The 19,177-nt window shown below is 32.8% G+C and overlaps 2 protein-coding genes across 2 annotated transcripts; one reads left to right on the plus strand and one right to left on the minus strand.

Annotated features, from left to right (window-relative positions):
* Positions 1 to 285: 285 nt before the first annotated feature.
* On the minus strand, positions 286 to 1,170 carry LOC133180168 (uncharacterized). The gene has a single exon (XM_061314737.1). The coding sequence runs from the start codon at positions 1,168 to 1,170 to the stop codon at positions 286 to 288; it is 885 nt and encodes a 294-aa protein (XP_061170721.1).
* A 7,932-nt stretch (positions 1,171 to 9,102) lies between these two features.
* LOC133180169 (uncharacterized) lies at positions 9,103 to 16,087 on the plus strand. Its single transcript, XM_061314738.1, has 6 exons — positions 9,103 to 9,148; positions 9,686 to 9,928; positions 10,423 to 10,653; positions 11,279 to 11,413; positions 11,733 to 11,893; positions 15,950 to 16,087. The coding sequence occupies exons 1-6, from the start codon at positions 9,103 to 9,105 to the stop codon at positions 16,085 to 16,087; spliced, it is 954 nt and encodes a 317-aa protein (XP_061170722.1).
* Positions 16,088 to 19,177: the final 3,090 nt, after the last annotated feature.

Raw genomic sequence — 19,177 nt, forward strand, 5'->3', positions numbered from 1 at the left:
GCAACAGAAGATGCTGCTAGTTTAAATCATTACCTCTGGCCTTTACCATAACCTCTATTACCATATTGTTGTGAGAAATTTCCTCTTCCTCTTGAATTCTGGTACCGGTAGTTTCCCCTGTTGCCTTGGTAACTGTTTCTGAAGTTGCCTTTGGAATTGTCTTGAGGAGTATATCTCTGAAAAGATTCTGCATTAGTTAAATTCTTTTGATCTTGTTCTATTTTACTCATTCGAGCATCAAGCTTTTTCATTTGACTGAGTAGTTCACTGAGCTGTTTTTGCTAATCAGAGTTTGATACATTTAGTGCCTCGACATTTTGATACAACACTATTCTGAACTGGCTTAGCAACAGTTAAGTTCAATTCTTCTTGTTCTATCTGTCTAACTTCCCTTAACAGTGTCTGAAATTCTTTGACAGTTTCATATTTATTTCTAGTAGCATTTCTCAACTGGGGATTTCTCAATCCAGACCAAAATTTTGATCTTAACATTGAATCTTTTGCTACTACATCTACATGTCCAAGTCTAACAGCTTTTGAAACAGTTTGTTCTAATCTTGAACCATAAGCAACAATGGTCTCACCTTCTTTTTGATGATCACTGTAGAAGTTTTGCATGATGTTCTCTGCTGTGCTGACATTTCCATAAAAGTCTTCCATCTTCATTAGGATGTTGTCGACACTAGCAAACTCTCCGAGAGGAATTAGCATCTCTCTGGTTAACCCTTTTAAAGAACTTCTAACAGAATGTAACAGAACATGTTCAGGTAATTGATTTTTCAAACACCTAACTTCATAAGACCACACATCAAAACTTACTTTACCTTTTTGCAGTGGTTCACTTCCACTAAATGTGGGAAGTTTAACAGAGTTAGGGTTGAGGATTTGACACAGAGTAGAATTTGGGTTCTGATACAGAGCAGATGGGCTAAAATACCTTTGTGAAAGTAAAGATTCTTTGGATCTAAATTTAGGAATAGCTCCTTCACCAAAGTTGAGTTGAACCTTGGGATGTTGAAATGTAGCACCTGTAGGGGGTTCCTTATTGAGTAATCTGTCATACTCTTCTTTTGTCAAAACTCTCAAATGTTGTTCACTGTTAATTTGATCAATGAGATCTTGCAATTCCTTCTTACCCTTATCATCTTTTGCTCCTGCAGTATTTGACATTTTGATTTCAAATTGCAAATAATGAAAACTAACTTCCAGCAAAATAAAAGCAAATAACGCGTTGCCCATTTATCAACAAGATGCAAATACATACTATCACCCACATGCAGACTCAAAATATATACACGTACATAGTGACATTGATAATTGAGAACACAAATACCTGATTGTCAGTCCAAGCTGTCCAAGAGTCCATGTCGTGCAGTTGATGGATTAGTAATACCTGTAAAGTGATTGTAGCTGTGCGCAGGGGAAAAAATGGGATGGGGAGAGGGAGGCAAGTTGAACACAAACATGTACAACATTCAACAAAAAATCGGAAAACACATTGACAGTAGACAACACATAGTAATGAACACCACAATGCACGATGAAATCGACAGCGCGTTCAAAATGACAGCCAATAAATAAACCAAAAAAAAAATGGATCAAACAGAAACACCTGACAAAACACGTTTTTCTGTATTACGAAAGTACAAAACGAAACAAACCGTGACGTCACAATTATAGGAATATCGAGCCCGATCGGTATACTCACACGCATTACAAAACAGAACTAATACATAAAGACAAACATATGAACAAAAACATAGTCAAACACAAAACAATGATGTGCACACTTGATTTTGTTTTTTATTAAATGTTGACGTTGATGAGCTCAAATGACAATCGATCTGCAGAGATAATGGTCCACCACACTAACGTCTACTTAGATATACATGCGCTGCGCTTCACAGTATAGGTCAAAACAATGGACAGGCGGTATTGTTCGGTTAGGTGACTGAGTACAGTTCACCACACACGCATATTATGATTCCCACCAATTTAGTGAACGGTTTTCTCCGCACTGTTTAACAAGCGGTATTCACTTCTGATAATTAAAGTACTCTAGTGAAGAGCAAGAAAAAAGATATGTAGGCCTACTTGAATTGGACGGAATTCCATTCTTGAAGATTGTAGCTGTATCAAACGTCACAGAAACACTGGCTTGGTCCTGGGCGTTGGCAGCTAGTCCTGGATCCTAGTTTTCAGCACAAACCGACGTTGGGCGCCATTGTCACCGGGTCTTTTGTAGGATAAAAATCCAAAACTGGATTCGGCACAAACTATATTTATTTACTGTGCTTAGAACAAAAAACCTACAAAGTATAAATTAAACACACTCTCACAACACAATACACACACAAAACGAATACTTTACGTTTAACATCAGACATTAACAACACATAAATTATATGATTGTTTGCTGTCGGGATTAATTAATAAAAGTAAATTATAAAATACTTTTATTATTATAATTATAATAAAGGTAAACAGAAAGCTTACCAGGAATCCAGTTAAATTAACTCCAACTAATACTTTACAGAATACTTCTATGTTTCAAATACATGTACAAACTTCTACCGTAAAGGCAAAACGCGTGGGGGGGGGGGGGTTCGAAAATTGGCGGGTACTACGCTTATATACTCGGTGCAGAAATTAAAACATGCATATTAACAAGATAAAAACAGTCGGTTATTGGTCAGCTGTAAGGTCATATTAGTTCGCCTAACCGGAAACACGTGGAAATACAAAAATAAACAATGTCACATGATCTCCCAAAACATTCACACTAGACACACAACACAAACAAACGCAGCGAACGCATTCGATTGGCAATGCGCGCCAATTTTATGTATAAATTAAAACACAACATCTGTGACAATAATGAGAAAATTATACACTGTATTAATATTTGTTCTTTCTTCCTCCTTTACCAGTTTTGAACCCATAATAAGCCAAGTGCAAAAAGCCTCAACAGGCAATGCACGAGGATTTAAAAATTGGTACTAGCAGTGAAGTGTCTGTTGTGGCTTCTTGTACTTGGTTCTTATGGGTTCCAGGCTGGCAGATACTCATTTGAGACTTTGCCACAGATACATGAATATATTCGTATGAAAACCTTACTTAATTTATAACAAAACGTTGGTCTTTTTACTTTAAAATTCTACTTCTTTCCTGCTCTTTATTTTATAAATAGGTAAAAACATGTGTGTTCATGTATCAGTTTATTGTTTTAAATGTTTAAAATTCATTTAGCGGCATATTTTGCAGTTAAATTCATATCTTTATGTTCCAAAAAACTACTCCTTCCATGGAAAGAAAATAAGGAAATTGATGTCAGTTAGTAGTTATATGCAATTTTATTCGCCCAAAGAAGAACATAGAAATATTATTAGTATACCCTTGCAACACGTTGCGTGAGGTATAATGTTTTTGACCCGTCTATCATCAGTCAGTCAGTGTGTCAGTCAGTCAGTCCGTCAGTCCTGGGTTGTTTTTTTTTTTTTGTCAGTGCAACTCCTCATAAACTGCTGCACAAATTTCATTAAACTTTGCAGATATTTAGCACACAATGTGTAGATGTGCATATTACCAGGAAATTCCGATTCCTTTATTTTTTCTCGGAATTTCGGCACTTTTCAACTTAGATTTTTTGCCATATCTTGAATATAGAGATGAACAGTTTGTTAGCGCAACTCCTCATAAACCGCATCACAGAATTTTGTCATACTTTGCAGATATTTAGCACACAATGTGTAGATCTGCATATTTCCAGGAAATTCCGATTCCTTTATTTTTTTCTGGGAATTTCGGCACTTTTGAACTTAGATTTTGGCCATATCTTGAATAAAGAGATGAACAGTTTGTAAGCGCAACTCCTCTTAAACCGCTGCACAGAATTTGGTCAAACTTTGCAGATACATGTTTTTAGGACACAATGTGTAGATGTGCATATCACCAGGAAATTCTGATTCCATTATTTCTCTTGGAATTTTTTGTTATAAACAAATTCATATGACTCAAACCCGAAACAATTTTTTAAAAAAAAGTGACTCTTTTGATATTAGTGAACTCGTCACCAAAAGATCGTTTGTCAAACCCTGGACAATTTAAAAAATAGTGACTCTTTTGAAATTAGTTGTAAATTATGTCTACTGATTTATACCTCCTAATTGAAGGTAAGATGTCCTGAAAAAGTCACTCAAAATCAACATCATTTTGAAGATTATGAAAAGATAACCAGATCATGCATGGAGTCCATGATTCACTAAATCTTATTGTTTTCCATGGACAGGTGATGATTAATTGATTGATTGTATGTTGTTTTACCTCCCATTCGAGAATTTTTCACTCATTTAAAGACGTCACCATATGCCGGTGAAGGGCTTCAACTTTCACTTCAAAGTGCCGAGCGCATGGCGAAAAACAGTTGCTACCTATTTTTTATCGACTTAGGTCAGTCCGAGTCGTGATTCGAACACACGACCTTGTGATCAAGGAGCGATCGCTCTACCGACTGAGCTACCGTTACGGCGACACGTAATGAAAAGGTCCTCACATACATTGTATTCCCATAACTTAGGGGAATGCACTCTGATACAATGCAGGATGTATTGAACTGATTTATTCAAATCTCTCTCCTCTTTTAGAGCTAAAAAATACTTTTCATACAATCGTGTTACGAAGGACTAGCGTAATGAACGAGTTATGACGTGAGGTTGAAAGGCTCATCCCTATTACACAAATACTTAGGACCCACGAGAGCAAGGACTAAATGGTAAATATTGAAATGTTCGAATTATATGGTACAAGACAATCTAAGTTTTAATAAGTGTCCTTAGGATGGTATAATAGTGGTATTTGGTTGAAAACGGGTGCAAAATATATTAAAACATACCGTGTTAGTTTTGTTCGTACTGAGAAAAAAAATTCTTAGCCTAAAACAGCAAACAAGAGCATTGCTTTATTGAGTCGGTAATTTCAATACAAAGAGCTGTTTATCAAGTCAGTTAAAATGTAAATTAAATTTCTTTACATAAATCATTTCCCTGGGTGCACCTTCCTTCTAAATTCTTCCTCAATTTAAGAGGACATGTTTCCTTATACGTTCTTTGGTTTATCTTAACAACAAATCGCTTTACTTGTCTTACATGAACTAAACAGATCATTATATTTTAAGGACAATTTTGTAGCAAATTATGTTCTAAAGAACTTAATATATATAATCATTTGACTCAATTTCCTTATTATGTCATTGCGCTACGTATTTTCAAAATGAATTGACTCCAACTTTTATGGAAGATATACTTGTCTTCGGAAAGAGTGCGGACACGGATTTTGAAACTGGGAATTTTGAATCGATCTGCGCAAGGAGAACGTTTTGCCACATATTTTCATTTTATTTTCAGGGATTTATCACTCATTGTACAGTCGAATTAATTTCAACAAAATATAAACTCATGTGTTTTATATTTCAGACTAAATAAAAGCAAGAAATATAAATTTGCATATTTTGTAAAAATACAAATACCTTAATGAAAATAAGTATTTTATATGTTCCTTTCGTTGACAAATATACACATGTATTCATCTGTCATATGCCAACAGAAGTAACTCCTATTACAATGCTGTTCTTCGGGTGTCTTTCATTTGAAACTCTTAATATAATAGCCCCAAGAAATGTTGTCTCAGACTAATAGTTTCATTTTCTTATAGATGTAAAAGAAACTGTTCTAGTTATTACTGTATTAAGTTTAGTATTTGAAACCCTTGAAAGAATGCATGGCACTTAATTTCAGCAAATTTAAATCTCTTTCAATTAAGGATGCTTTGTGCAAATGTGTAGGAAATTATACAAATGGTTCTCGGAAAAAAATTAAAAAAAAAAAAAAAAAAAGCCCGCACAAACGTCGAGATGTGATCAGAAAAGCTCTCTTGAGTTTTTAAGCTAATCTGAGCTAAAAGCTAACGAGAAAACTACTTACAAAAATCGGATTCAAGCAATTGTAAATATTATTTAAGAGACACACCATATAAAACCTGATTTTGACTTCCTGGCCTTATTTTCACGAAAAAGGAGTGTAAGAAATATGGATTACCTCATCCGAGTAATGCTAAAATCAATGATACTGTCATCAAGATTTCGATGGACATTTGCTTATGGTAAGTAGATCGACATCATTATTTTCCCTTCTGTTAAGATCTTCTTTATATTACATATTTATTTAGAAATTCTGAATTAAGTAAATTAATTTAAGTATGTACATAGTCTATGTGTTTGTAAATTCAGTGAAATAAGCACTATGTTACTATCAGAGCTGTACTTATCTGTGTAGACTGTTTGTAATTCAATATTATAACTAGCGAGTCGTCATAGCTTTAATACTTTTTGCATTTGCCATATTGCTAAAAGTTATTTTTTAGCACAAGACAGGAGAAAGAGGAAATACTTTTAAAGGAAACAAAATGCCTTACAAATATCCCTGTACTATGATCAAAGTATGCCGGTTTTTAAAAATGTGTTAACAACATTAGAATCCACCTGGAAAATGCTTGCATTTAAATACATGTACAATTAACTGTGGCCCATATAGAAGGAGTTCCTATATAATCGAGCTTTACTGTAACCTATTGCGGCCCTGGTGTTCTTTACAAAACAAAATATTTTTGAAAACTATAATTCAACTTTGCAAACGTTAAACCTTATTTCCAGAGGACTATCTTTTAATATTTACATTCACTGAATAATTTCTCTTTTATATTTGAAGAAAAATCATTGTCGTTTATCAGTCAGTAAACACCGCTAAGCTTATCACCTGTACAGATTTTTAGGCAGTGGCTCTTCCATCAATTAAACGCACAATGATGTACATGTCAATAAAACAATATTTAATCTTTTTAATTCACATTTTTATGATTATTTGTACAGACATAAACATTCAAAAGTCTTTCTTTGTTTGTAAGTATGGGCGGCTATTTTTTTCTGCAACAGCTGCAACATTATGATTCCCATACAACCAAAGAAACGTTTTTATCGTTTAAGGAGGGGAAGGACCTTGGGCTGAAAAAATACTTGTCATTCAATTTTTTTCATATTTTGTATGTTTCTAATTAAGTATGTCCCACATGTCTTAAAGTAGTTATATCATTAGGTTTCTTACCTTATTCTGGAGATATTGATTGACAAATACTATGCCCTACCGTATCTAAGTGGAGTTTTAATTCTCCATGTTCCGGGCTCATTACTCTGTCCATAATGGAATTTTTAAAGCATATATAAAAATCATCAGAGTGGACATGTATCTTTTAAAATATTTCAGAGTATAACTAGGATTTAAAATTCGAAAAGGCAAGTTTTGTCTATCACACTGCATCTGGATAGGGAAAATTACGCACTTTTTAAGACAACTTAAACAATAAAAAACGTAATTTACAAAAAATTCTATCATTCAATATTTTTTAATTTATGTTGAAATGCAAATCCTTCAAATTATTGATTAACTGTAAAAATTTCGAATGATGAAGCTGACCTCATTATTTCACAGGACATCGTTAAAGAGGACATAAGCATGACAAAAACGGGTCATGTTACATTTCTCGAGTACGGGAAAAATCAACTATGACGTCACACGTAGGCTAAATAAGCGAAATAAGATATACCTACATAAGATTTCCGTCATCAGCCATGCAAAATTAATTTTTTTGTTCCCCGTTTCTCAAAATATTTCATCATATACTCATTATGACCTGTTTTTGCATAATAATACCACCCCTGTGTTCACCGAGTATGATCCTGCTGTACTAACAGATCGTGTATGACGTCACCGACTTGTTGGACGCGCAGTTTAGGGAAACAGAGGAGTGGATCAATCTTTTTCATAATTTGTTAATGTTTGCAAGAATGTTAAAACTTTTAAATTTTTTTTTATATAAGATGGTAATTAAAGTTAAAAAATTGTCAAAAAATTAAAGAAGAACTAATGCTATACAAGTTTTGCACTTATATAAACGGAGACTATGACGTAGTTAAACAGAGTCATGTGACCATGTGTCCTTCATCCCCTTAAAAATATATGACTTTTCACTGCAGGAAGATGCTTGAGTATCAATTTTGACTAACTGCGGTCCTGTTGTTCTCCTAAGAAAACACAGTCATTCACACATTCTGATGAGTTTAGAAATATGCTAGCAAAGCGATTGCTATTCATGACGCATTGTTCATTAATAAAGTTGTCAGTAATATTAGTATGTTGAATAATAACACCTTTCTGGAATCAAACGTGTTTAGATGCTGTGTCTCAATGTCAAGGTGAAAATCAGCCAGTGGAGCTGCAAGGGGTCAATAAATTTGAATATAACATTCATCACTATATTTCCTTACATTCTTTACGAAAGAGAAAACGGTACATTTTCTATGAACATGACGTGAATTGCAGTTGCTCCCCTACCTTATACTAAAGTATGCATATGTCTTACAAATATACGTATAGTTTATTTTTTTTAAATCCCTTACACTATATGTGGAAACGATTTTACAATAATTGTGGACAAATCCTCGCTATGTCATAGATTCACACTTTGCTAAGATACTGTGCATAAATATATGAATCATTCTAACTTTAAAACTGCGATTGTTATATTATCCTAACTAAACTTTTAAATATATTGTCTTTCCACAAATTTTTTTTTAAAAATAAAATTGCTCAAAAATCCAATTAATACAAATTTCGAGCAGACCACGCAAAGATCTGTTAAGGACTTACGCAATGTAGTTTGAACTTTATTGTCTTTTTCCCTGGAGTTGAAGAGTTCCAATACTTAAAGGAACTGTGTGCTACATTTTAATGCTGCTGCACACTTCTTCTAAAATAAGTTTGGATAAACAAATCATCTACAATATATGTTTAGCAATTTCTGTATATTTTTCTTTGAATTATACAAGAATTTTCATCAATTGATATCTTTTCAAAACCCCTGGTAATACATGCTGATTTTTTGTCTACGAACATCTGATGCACTATAATCTTAAATTAAGAATATCTTGAAAATTATCAGTAGGTAAGGTACGTTGCGTATGTCCTTAAAAGACCAGAGGTAGGATAAGGTACAATGAAGAATTCCAGTAATATATCAAATGTTAATTCAAAATATGCAGGTAATGGTAACCATTGTTATTTTCCTTCGATAAACATAGGAAGTTTGTTGTTCTTTAGCTACAAATATTTATCTAGGTAATCACAACACAAATATTATACAAGCAACTACTTGACATCCAGAGCAACACTTCATATAAAGTCATGGAAGCACGTATAGTGCAAAATTAATCAAATTGTAGGTGGAAATTAATCTAATGAAATTCAATCACGCTTAACAGTGTTAGATAACTTCTACGGGTACTACAAATTGATGTGAGCTTTTTTTTTAAATTTGGAACAGGCTGATTTCTACATTAGTTAAGCTTAATATTCAGATTTTGACTGAAAATGAAGTTTATTTCGCCTGGGTTCTTGAAACTCAAATTTATGTATCAGATAATGACTGACGATAAAATTATGACGAAAAAAAAATACTAGAAAAGATAACAGTATCCTTTTGAGCAGGAGGGCTAAAGTGTCTACAGCTACAGTCTAATGCTAAAGTATTTTCCTTTTGAGGTATTAAATACTAACAAAATATTTTTTTTCTGACAAAGATGACTTGTCATATGGTAAAGCTTCCAGTCAGATATTAACACTTCCTCCTCCTCTTCTTCCAAATGATCAAACTGTGAATTTAGCAAGCAACGCTGTTGACAGAAACCCATCAACGTGTACAGGGACTGAACCCATAGGAACATCCTCTAAATACACAAGTGTGTGGTGGAGAGTTGATCTTGGTGGCATCTACAGTATCCACAGTATCAGGATTTTATTCAAGGACTATGGCCCACAATACGGTACATTATTTATGTCATAAATTGTATTCTTATAGTTAATCTTTTAAATACGCATTGCGAAGACTTACACGTGATAATCTTGTGTGGTTCATTCCAAACTCAGAAAAAAAACTTCGGTGAGTTATATAGAAGTTGGTAAACAGTCAATAGAATAATGTACGTACAAAAGTATTTTAAAACATCGAGAGAGAGAGAGAGAGATCACAAAGGAATTTTAAACTAGACTCTATCTTACTTTAACTCTATATAACCTTGTAGCAAATTTCGTTGTGCTTTCTATACATGTATTAATGTTTCTTCACTGTGGGCAGCTACATTGTATGTAGTTCAAGAGTCATTCTAAATTAAATGTGACTTCAATAAATGATGGCCGCAATATGTATTTTCCGATTCTTAAAGTAGCCTATTCTAGGGTTGATTGTAAAAGAACATCATAAAATCTTATCAGAAAGCAAATAAAAATAAACGAATTATGTTAGAAGTGTCCTTTCCAGTTACGAGACAAAGAGGACGATTTGCGGGATTTTCCATTTTTCTTTCAAACTCCACCAAAAAAGAGGATTGGATTCTTTGTTACAAGGACGGACCAGAGCTACCACCTTTGGATTTTAACACAACTTGCATGATATATGGAAGATATATTATTTACTATAACGAAAGATTGAAGGGAGTTACTTATCCCGAAACAACAAGTTCCACAACCTTGTGTGAAGTGATAGTAGATGGTAAGCATCAATCTGTCCTTTGTTCAATTCTATTATGTGTATATTTAAATACTTTTTGTAAACATGTGTATATAGTAAAAAAGATGCATACATGATGAACAAACTCTTTGCTCTCTATAAGCATGTGTTACACTTTACATGAAAATCGCATTGCATGCCTAAGAAGGAGCAGTCTTGATAAAGAAAAATAAAACTTCTGGAAGCAAAGTCTTTTATTTAGAAACGGTTTGAAAGAAAAAACAAATAATATATCTTAAAACAATCTCGGTTTAACGTTAACATGAATATAGGGTCCTCATTTATATTTTTAAGGATCAAAGAATTCGTACTATATTTGAATCAGTCATCCATTCTTGAAAAGTGCATTCGAGTTTTATAATAACCATAGTTAATGTTTGTCACATGTGCGTCTGTCTTCCACATTTACAAGAAGGGGTAAATAACCAATATGTGATGAAAAGAGATTCAAGTAGAGGAAGTCATTGATTCCAGTAATTCTACATTATATGTCATTTGATCAGTAAGTGGTTATTTCATAATTATTCATCATGACAATGTATAAAAAATAAAACGTTGAAAAATCAAAGTAACTGGTTTCTGTCGTCAAGTTCTTATACTTGTACAGGTTGTGCCAAAAAGGGAGTTTATGGAGTTAACTGTGACCAACCCTGCCCCATAAACTGTCAAGAGCAGAGATGTCACATAGATAATGGAAATTGTCTATGTAAGCCAGGGTACACCGGAGACAAATGTGAAACATGTATGAACAGAAAAACTGTTAAATAAAAGTCTACCTATTCTTTTTTACAGGTTCAAGATAGAAAATTATAATTTTTAAATGATAAGCAAAGCAGTAGGGGTTTATATTTTTAACATATCTGAAGAATTTGTGACTGTGTTACGTAGGCTTTTAACTTCAAAGAAAAATTTAAAATGGTATAAATTGAAATTGAAAATATCTTAACATGTATTTTAATTTTTAAAGCTTAGTAATCACCCAGAATCAGAAAAATGTCGTAAGTTAACTGGACTATATAATTTGTTTTGGTCATATGACGCTTTGATTAATGTGTTATTAGACGTTCAAAGAACTTTTCAGCATGCCCTCATGGATTGTATGGACTTGGTTGTGAAAACAAATGTGTTGGACATTGCAAAGACAACAGTTCCTGCCATCATGAGTTTGGTAATTGTACATGGGGTTGTGCTTCGGGGTGGATGTGGAGCATGTGTACCAAAGGTAATATTGCTTTTTTGTTTGAAACTTTTAGGTAAATTTCTTTTGAGGATACAATTTTTTATAAGAATTAATATCTCTGTTTTTAAATGTTTATCACAATTGTTTTAAAGCAAAACAAGTTATTTGTGTAAAATGTGAAACCTCCAAGTGTTATCCTGTTGCTTCATTCTTACATGTTACCAAAATGAATCTGCTTAATGTTAATCAATACCTCAAATAGGCACAGTCAACATCTGTTGGAATTTCCATGGGTTCTAAACGCGCCCCTTTATTAGCAGAACTACTTTTGTATTCAAATGAAGTAGAATATATATTGAAAAAACTTCTGCATGAGAAGAATAAGACACTTGCTGTGGTCTTCAAATCGACATTTAGATATATCGACGACATATTATGAATTAACAGTAGTTACTTCCATTCATATATCGACTCCATATATCCCAGTAAACTTGAAATAAAATATAACACATAGTCTGACACATCTGCTTCATATTCGGATATTTTACTAGAGAAGAGCGTTAGTTGTAGTCTTACTACAGAACTTTATAATAAATGTGGGGACTTCAACTTTTATATTGTCAACTTTCTTTAATTTTCATGCATATGGGGTTTATATATCCCAGTTGATTCGATACGAAAAAGCATGCTCCATGTTATAACCAATTCTTGAACGAGGCACGCTATTGACAAACAAGTTGATGAAATAAGGATATCAAGAGTCTCCTTTAAAGTAATCATTACGCAAGTTCTATGGTCGATATGATTACTTTGTCAATCTATCATTAAGTCGAATGCTGGGTGATGTTTTTCTTACTAATTATTAGGCCATTATTTAAACACTGAATTGTCTACGTAGGGATTTTTCCTTTGTCCTATCATGATAATGAGCACACGACGTGTGTCACCGATCGGCATTGGATATTTGCTCCTCCATGGCACCTGAACCAATCTATGATGTTTTTAGAGGTCCTTGTTTGCTCTGCTCAAAAATAATTTGTATTGTTTCAGTGGACTTTTGAGATCTATTACTTTTCGTTATCTTCATATTTCATTTTACCTTTTGTAGGTGTTTTAATATCCTGTATATACGACAAATGAAAGGATCACGATATTCTTACAAATATTTACCATCATAGCAGCACAGTTCAGCTGCTGACAATAATTATAATTAATAAACCTGAACTCCAACGTATCTAAACTTTAAAAAATATTAATACCATAACTTTAGCGAGGAAAATATATTATTCCATTGTTTTATGTAATATTAAGAAACATTAACATGAAATAATACAATTATTTCCCTAATAAAAACATGTTTGCTAGACTTTTTGGTACTAAAATAAAGATTGTTAAACCAAATGGTTTGCCGCATATTCTGTTTTATTTACTGGGCAGATTTGAATAAAAATTTAATTACTAAATTTGAATTCATATCGATTAAGAAATTCTTGAGAATGTTAATGCTACAGCCATTTTTTTTTCTACTTGCCTATACATTATGAAGTCATAGTAAGCTGTATGACGTGAATTTTAGGGAGAATAATTTCTTAATATATAAAGTTGAAAGTTTCATATCAGGTTCAAGAAATGGTTAAACACATGTAAAACATAATATAAACCAAATCTTGTTATTTTTGGAATGACATAAATAGCATTGTCACAGGGGTTAAATACCGAATGTTGACCAAATATTTGCAGAGTGAAATGAACCTAATGAGAATTAATGTAAACATATGCATGAAATATGAGTTTAAAAGTATAAATCGCGAATCTCATGTATGTTGCATATGCAATTAAAGATCAAGAATCAGGTACGCTGATATACTCTTATCATATTCTTATAATGAATAAATCCCGATCAGCCTTTCCTCTGTCGTTTCTAACAACACAGATGCAAAAGTTTAACACTACGCCGCATATCTAAATCACAATTTTTGTTTATATAGAAAGCTGAATTCAACAGTACTTGGAAAGTGCTGCTAGAATCGTGTGGTTAATATGAATTGATAAAAAAATCCTCGATCGTATCTACATAATGTAAAAAAAAAAATTGGTAAGGCAATTTTTTTTTCTCTGAGGTGATGACGTCGTAGTGAATTGCTTCTTCAAGCCTAAGACTTAAAGACGTCTATACAATAGATCATAATAGTAAATATTTTATCTTTGGCTTTTCCGCTTCATCAATGTTACACCTTACTAAAATAGGATAAATTCGCCAAATCATGATCCGGGTAGTGTCTTAACAATCCTGCGTAAAGGGGTTTTGTGTTTAAACTGGGGGAAGTTAAAGTTGTATCTCATAGGTGTATCAAGTTCCCCTTACTTTTCAAAACAACCAACTAATTTGCTTTTAGGGATACGTGAAGACTTCCTGAATTTTAGATCTAGGTTAGACCTTGACTGAACCTAAATTTATATATTGTTCATTATGTTCAACAGACATCGAATCTCCAAGCTCCACCCATGCAACAAATGTTTAAAAAATTACACCTACAAAAATAATAATGATAATTAGTTGCAACTACCTACCCTATTTTAAATTTCCATGTAATAGAAAATACAATTTTTTTTGGGAGGGGGGCTTATGGGAGGAGAATAGGGTAAAAATACATCAATACATGTGTAGTGTTTGATCTGCAGGATGCGAAAAACTTTCAAACAGAAATAAAATGAAAATGACGGTTTTAAATATTAATATACTGATACATGCATTAGGATTTTTATTTACAGAGTGTGAAGATGGATACTTTGGCACGGGTTGTATTCATAAATGCAGTGAAAATTGTTTGAATGGATCTCACTGCAATAAAACTATAGGCAGGTGTGACTTGGGTTGTAAACCTGGGTATACAGAGCCTTTTTGCAACACGAGTATGTACATCATCATGGTATGACTAAAATATTTCATTTGAATCATTTCACATCTGTTGATTTCTTCATCCGTTAGATAATAATTTCGAGAACGTTTTTGAACAGCGTGCACAGATGGAAAATTCGGATTTCAATGTAAAGAAACTTGCAGTGGACACTGTCTAAATCGCATAAAATGCAATCATGTAGATGGAAACTGCAACAGCGGCTGTGACAATGGATATACAGGAGATAAGTGTGACAGACGTAAGAAGTTCATGAGGGTATTTTATTTTTATTTTCATAAGAAGTTATTTTTATAGGTTTGTTGATTAAGAATGACACTGACGAATAAAAAAAAATGAGTTCTAGAGAGAAGCTGGTTTTAAAAATAGTACCTTGAATTTGTTTCAGCATGTCAGGATGGCTTCTTTGGTTTAAATTGCTCTAAGAAATGCTCATTACATTGCCAGCAGTCTCAAAAATGTAATAAAAGAGATGGGTCATGTCCTTGTTCTCCGGGGTGGACTGGACGAATTTGCAGCAAAGGTAAATCTTATTGGAAGATATTATACTTTTGGTCTTAATTGTCAAAGACAATGTAAATACTAAAAGAAGCATTGTTAAGGTTTTTCGAACCTTTGAAATACATTCGTCTCATTATATTGAAAACTCAGTTTCTATTGTAAATAGTAATCACGATATATAACTGCCGTCATTTTCAATTGAACGGTCTTTCAGCTAAACATGAAAACATTTGTTGTGCTGTCACAACAATTGGTTATTTATACATTTTTCCCAAGCAAAACTTACACCTCCGTGGGATAACAATAAACAAAAACCTGAAATTAACCCTTACCAATCATCTGCGCAAGTGTCTTCTTTGCACACATTTTAACTTCCAACTCGAACCAAAGACAAACAAAAATGCAAGGAAAATGTGACTGATTCAATGCTCTTTATTTCAGTCATAATGAAATAAAGTATTGCTCATCGCTCACCTGATCACCTTTTTCATGTCTTGTAGAGTTAATATACTATGTATTTGTATTTGCTCTCATAAATCACAATGCAATTAAGAGAAATACATACATGCCAAAAATTTCCTTAGATTAAAATTCACAATCTTAGTTTTTTGCTATGGTTTAGTCCTGCTTTTGATTTCAGTGTTCCGTATATTTTTAAACATGCTCTTTTCATCTTCAGAATGTGATCAGGGATTTTACGGAGAAAACTGTCAGAATCACTGTAGAAATTACTGTGTCAATGCTACATGTTATAGAACTAATGGTAGTTGTATTGCTGGACACATTACAGGAAATAAGCTTGAGAAGGGTGAGTTAGCCTTACGAAATCAATATTTATTAATTGACCTCCTACCTTAAGTGTACATTTTAATCGTCTCATTATATTGTAAACTCAGTTTCTATTGTAAATAGTAGATATATAACTGCCGTCATTTTCAATTGAACGGTCTTTCAGCTAAACATGAAACATTTGTTGTGTTGTCACAAGAATTGGTTGATTACGTGACAGACATTTTTTTATATGTTCACCAAAAGTTCACCATACCTGCATATTTGAAGTTTTTATCCATACACTCTGTGTCATTATTTATATGAAACAGCAGTATTTATAATTCTTCCCAAGCAAAACTTACACCTCATTGGGATTACAATAAAATCTGAATTTAATCCTTTTTTAATCATCTGCAGAAGTCTATTCTTTGCACACATATTTTAACTTCTATATCGAGCCAAAGACCAAAAAAAAAAAAAGAAAAAAGGAAAATGCTGTTGTATTCAATGCGCTTAATTTCAATCATAATGAAAAAAAATGGATTTAGCTCACCTGAGCTGAAAGCTCAAGCGAAAATTTCTGATCACCGTTATCCGGTGTCCATCTTTAAATTTTCACAATTTGAACATTCTTTTCAAGAACCCCATGGTCAATTTTAACCAAAGTTGGTAAAAGCATCCCCATGTTAAGAGGAATATATATATAAATATATATATATATATATATATATATATATATATATATATATATATATATATATATATATATATATATATAAGCACTAAAAATCAACAACACTTTATATCCTAAGTGTCGGATCTACTAATTAAGTAGATACAAGGTCACGGATGGAAATTTATATAAAGCACTAAAAAATGACCATCTTAAAATTTTCACATTTTGAACATTCTTTTCAAGAACCCCTGGGTCGCAATTCATAGCGCTCCGGATTTGTTTGTTCACAACTGTTTATAAACTTTCAAATTAAACATGTAACAATGTAAATATTTAGTGTTTTGTAGTTTAGTTGTAGTGCTAGTTGTTTTGTTTCTCTCTTTCCTTTGTTTTTATGACTTCTTAACTTTTTCCTTTGTTATGAGGAAGGGACAGGTCGTCCCAAAAATTTGACAATTATAATTGGTCATTTTCATTTTCAGTGCTTCATATATATATATATATATATATATATATATATATATATATATATATATATATATATATATACGAAGGTTGATCCAAAAGTAATGTCACAACTTCAATAAAATCGATACTAGTCGACGTAAACCAACCAAACTATAAATGATTGAAGTGACATTTATTTCAAATCAGACCTAAAATTTTTAACTCAATATGATTTATACTTTCAAAAATATTGGATTTTATACAAAGTGCGATGTTGGAAGTCGCCGCATCTAAATAATGTCATATAGTAGAGATATGCACCGTCATACGTTCAAACATTTACTACCCCCACCCCACGCTCAAAAAAATTGAAAATTCAGGAACACGTTCACAATTTTTTGTTCTTTATGAATTCCCATCGTACACTCATTCTTTTCATATTTAAATCCTGTTTCAATTTTTTTAACAGTACCGTAAGACAAAGTGTTCATATCCATTTACATAACAGATACACGCATGTCTTTTGAAAACATCAGACACCAGTTAAACGTATCCGTCCGACCTCTCATCTTTCGGTCTTCCTGTCCTCTGTCATTCAATGACCCCAAAATCGCTGAAATCATCTATAAACAAGACTCTTATTTAAATTTCACTGTGAGTCTGATTAATCATCGTAACTGTCTATACTGGTAATTTCCCCATTTTGAAGTAAAAATGCAAAATGCATTACAGCTCGTTGCGGCGTTTTTTTTTTTTTTACCCATTTCGACACTTCCTTTGTTCAATATATCAGAATTAAACACGAATGTTTATAGTCAAAAATAGCAATGGCGTCATTTAATTTTCAACTGATGATTAGAAAATGATGTAAATTTTGTCTTTTCAAATTATTGGGCGATTATGCGCATTTTTGATGCTTTTAATAATGTGTTTATCTTTTTCATCCTAAAAAAATACTCTTTAAAACCTGACGTTTAGTTGTGACCCAGCGACACCCCCTATGCTTTATGTTTTAAACATTCATAAAATGATTTCAATTTAATATTTATAAAACAAAATTTCAATGTTAATAAGATTTATATATGTGTATTTTTTGGTATACTGTATTCGATAATATGACGCCAAATATAAAAGATATTGACACTGTGACATTACATGTACTTTTGGATCAACCCTCGTATATATATATTCAAATAAAGGGACAAGTCCCATTCCAAGAGATGATCTAGAAAGACAAAAATAGGGTGGGATTAAATTAAAAAAAATCTTTTTTTTTCAATTACCACTGGGCCACAAAAGCTGAAACTTATGTGAAAGCTTTCTGAGGTAGTGTAGATTCTTATTTGTTTACATCTTGGCCCCGAGGGTTGGGCGGGGCCACAGTTCGAAATTAAAGTTTTATATTGAGACATATAGGAAGAATCTTTGAAAATGTCTTTTTTTCAAGAGCTTCTGGGTCAGAAAAGCTAAAACGTAAATTAAAGCTTCCTGATGTGGTATAAATTCTAAATTGTTCAAATCATGGCCCCGGGGGTGGAGCCACAATAGGGATTGCATAGGGAATAAATTGTATACTCAAGATCAGCAAGCTATGATTATTCATATCAATGTGGAAGCATCAGCTCTTGTTGATTCATTTTTGCTCAAATCATGACCCCTGTGCCTAGGGTGGGGCCTCAAAAGATGATCAAAATTTTTCACAGGAATTCATGTATACTGGGAAGATAATATGAAGCATAATAGTACTACATGACCAAAGTGACTCAGTATTATAACTGCATCTTTAAGGTTAAGATTACAAATATGGCAAACAAATTTTATAAATTTCTTTCTCAAATTTCACATGCAATCTAAAATAATGAGTAGGATTTATTTAACTCTCCACGACATGACAGCTTAAACTTGCAGTGACGACGTCTTATTCCATTATAATGTCATATCTAAGTACATTTTAGGTTTAGAAAAGTTGCGACCACCATGACTTCTAAAATTTTTCCTTTGTCCTGAGGAAGG

This window comes from Saccostrea echinata, unplaced genomic scaffold (genome assembly GCF_033153115.1).
Source record: "Saccostrea echinata isolate AGI-Se365-2 ecotype Australia unplaced genomic scaffold, CSIRO_AGI_Sech_v1 ptg000006l, whole genome shotgun sequence".
NCBI classification, from domain to species: domain Eukaryota; kingdom Metazoa; phylum Mollusca; class Bivalvia; order Ostreida; family Ostreidae; genus Saccostrea; species Saccostrea echinata.

Excerpts from the sequence above, each read along its gene's own strand:
- LOC133180168 (XM_061314737.1), bottom strand. The coding sequence starts at position 1,170 with ATGTCAAATACTGCAGGAGCAAAAGATGATAAGGGTAAGAAGGAATTG.
- LOC133180169 (XM_061314738.1), top strand. The coding sequence starts at position 9,103 with ATGAAGAATTCCAGTAATATATCAAATGTTAATTCAAAATATGCAG. Across the intron at positions 9,929-10,422 it reads GGACTATGGCCCACAATACG|TTACGAGACAAAGAGGACGA; the intron begins GTACATTATTTA and ends TGTCCTTTCCAG. Across the intron at positions 10,654-11,278 it reads GTGTGAAGTGATAGTAGATG|GTTGTGCCAAAAAGGGAGTT; the intron begins GTAAGCATCAAT and ends ATACTTGTACAG.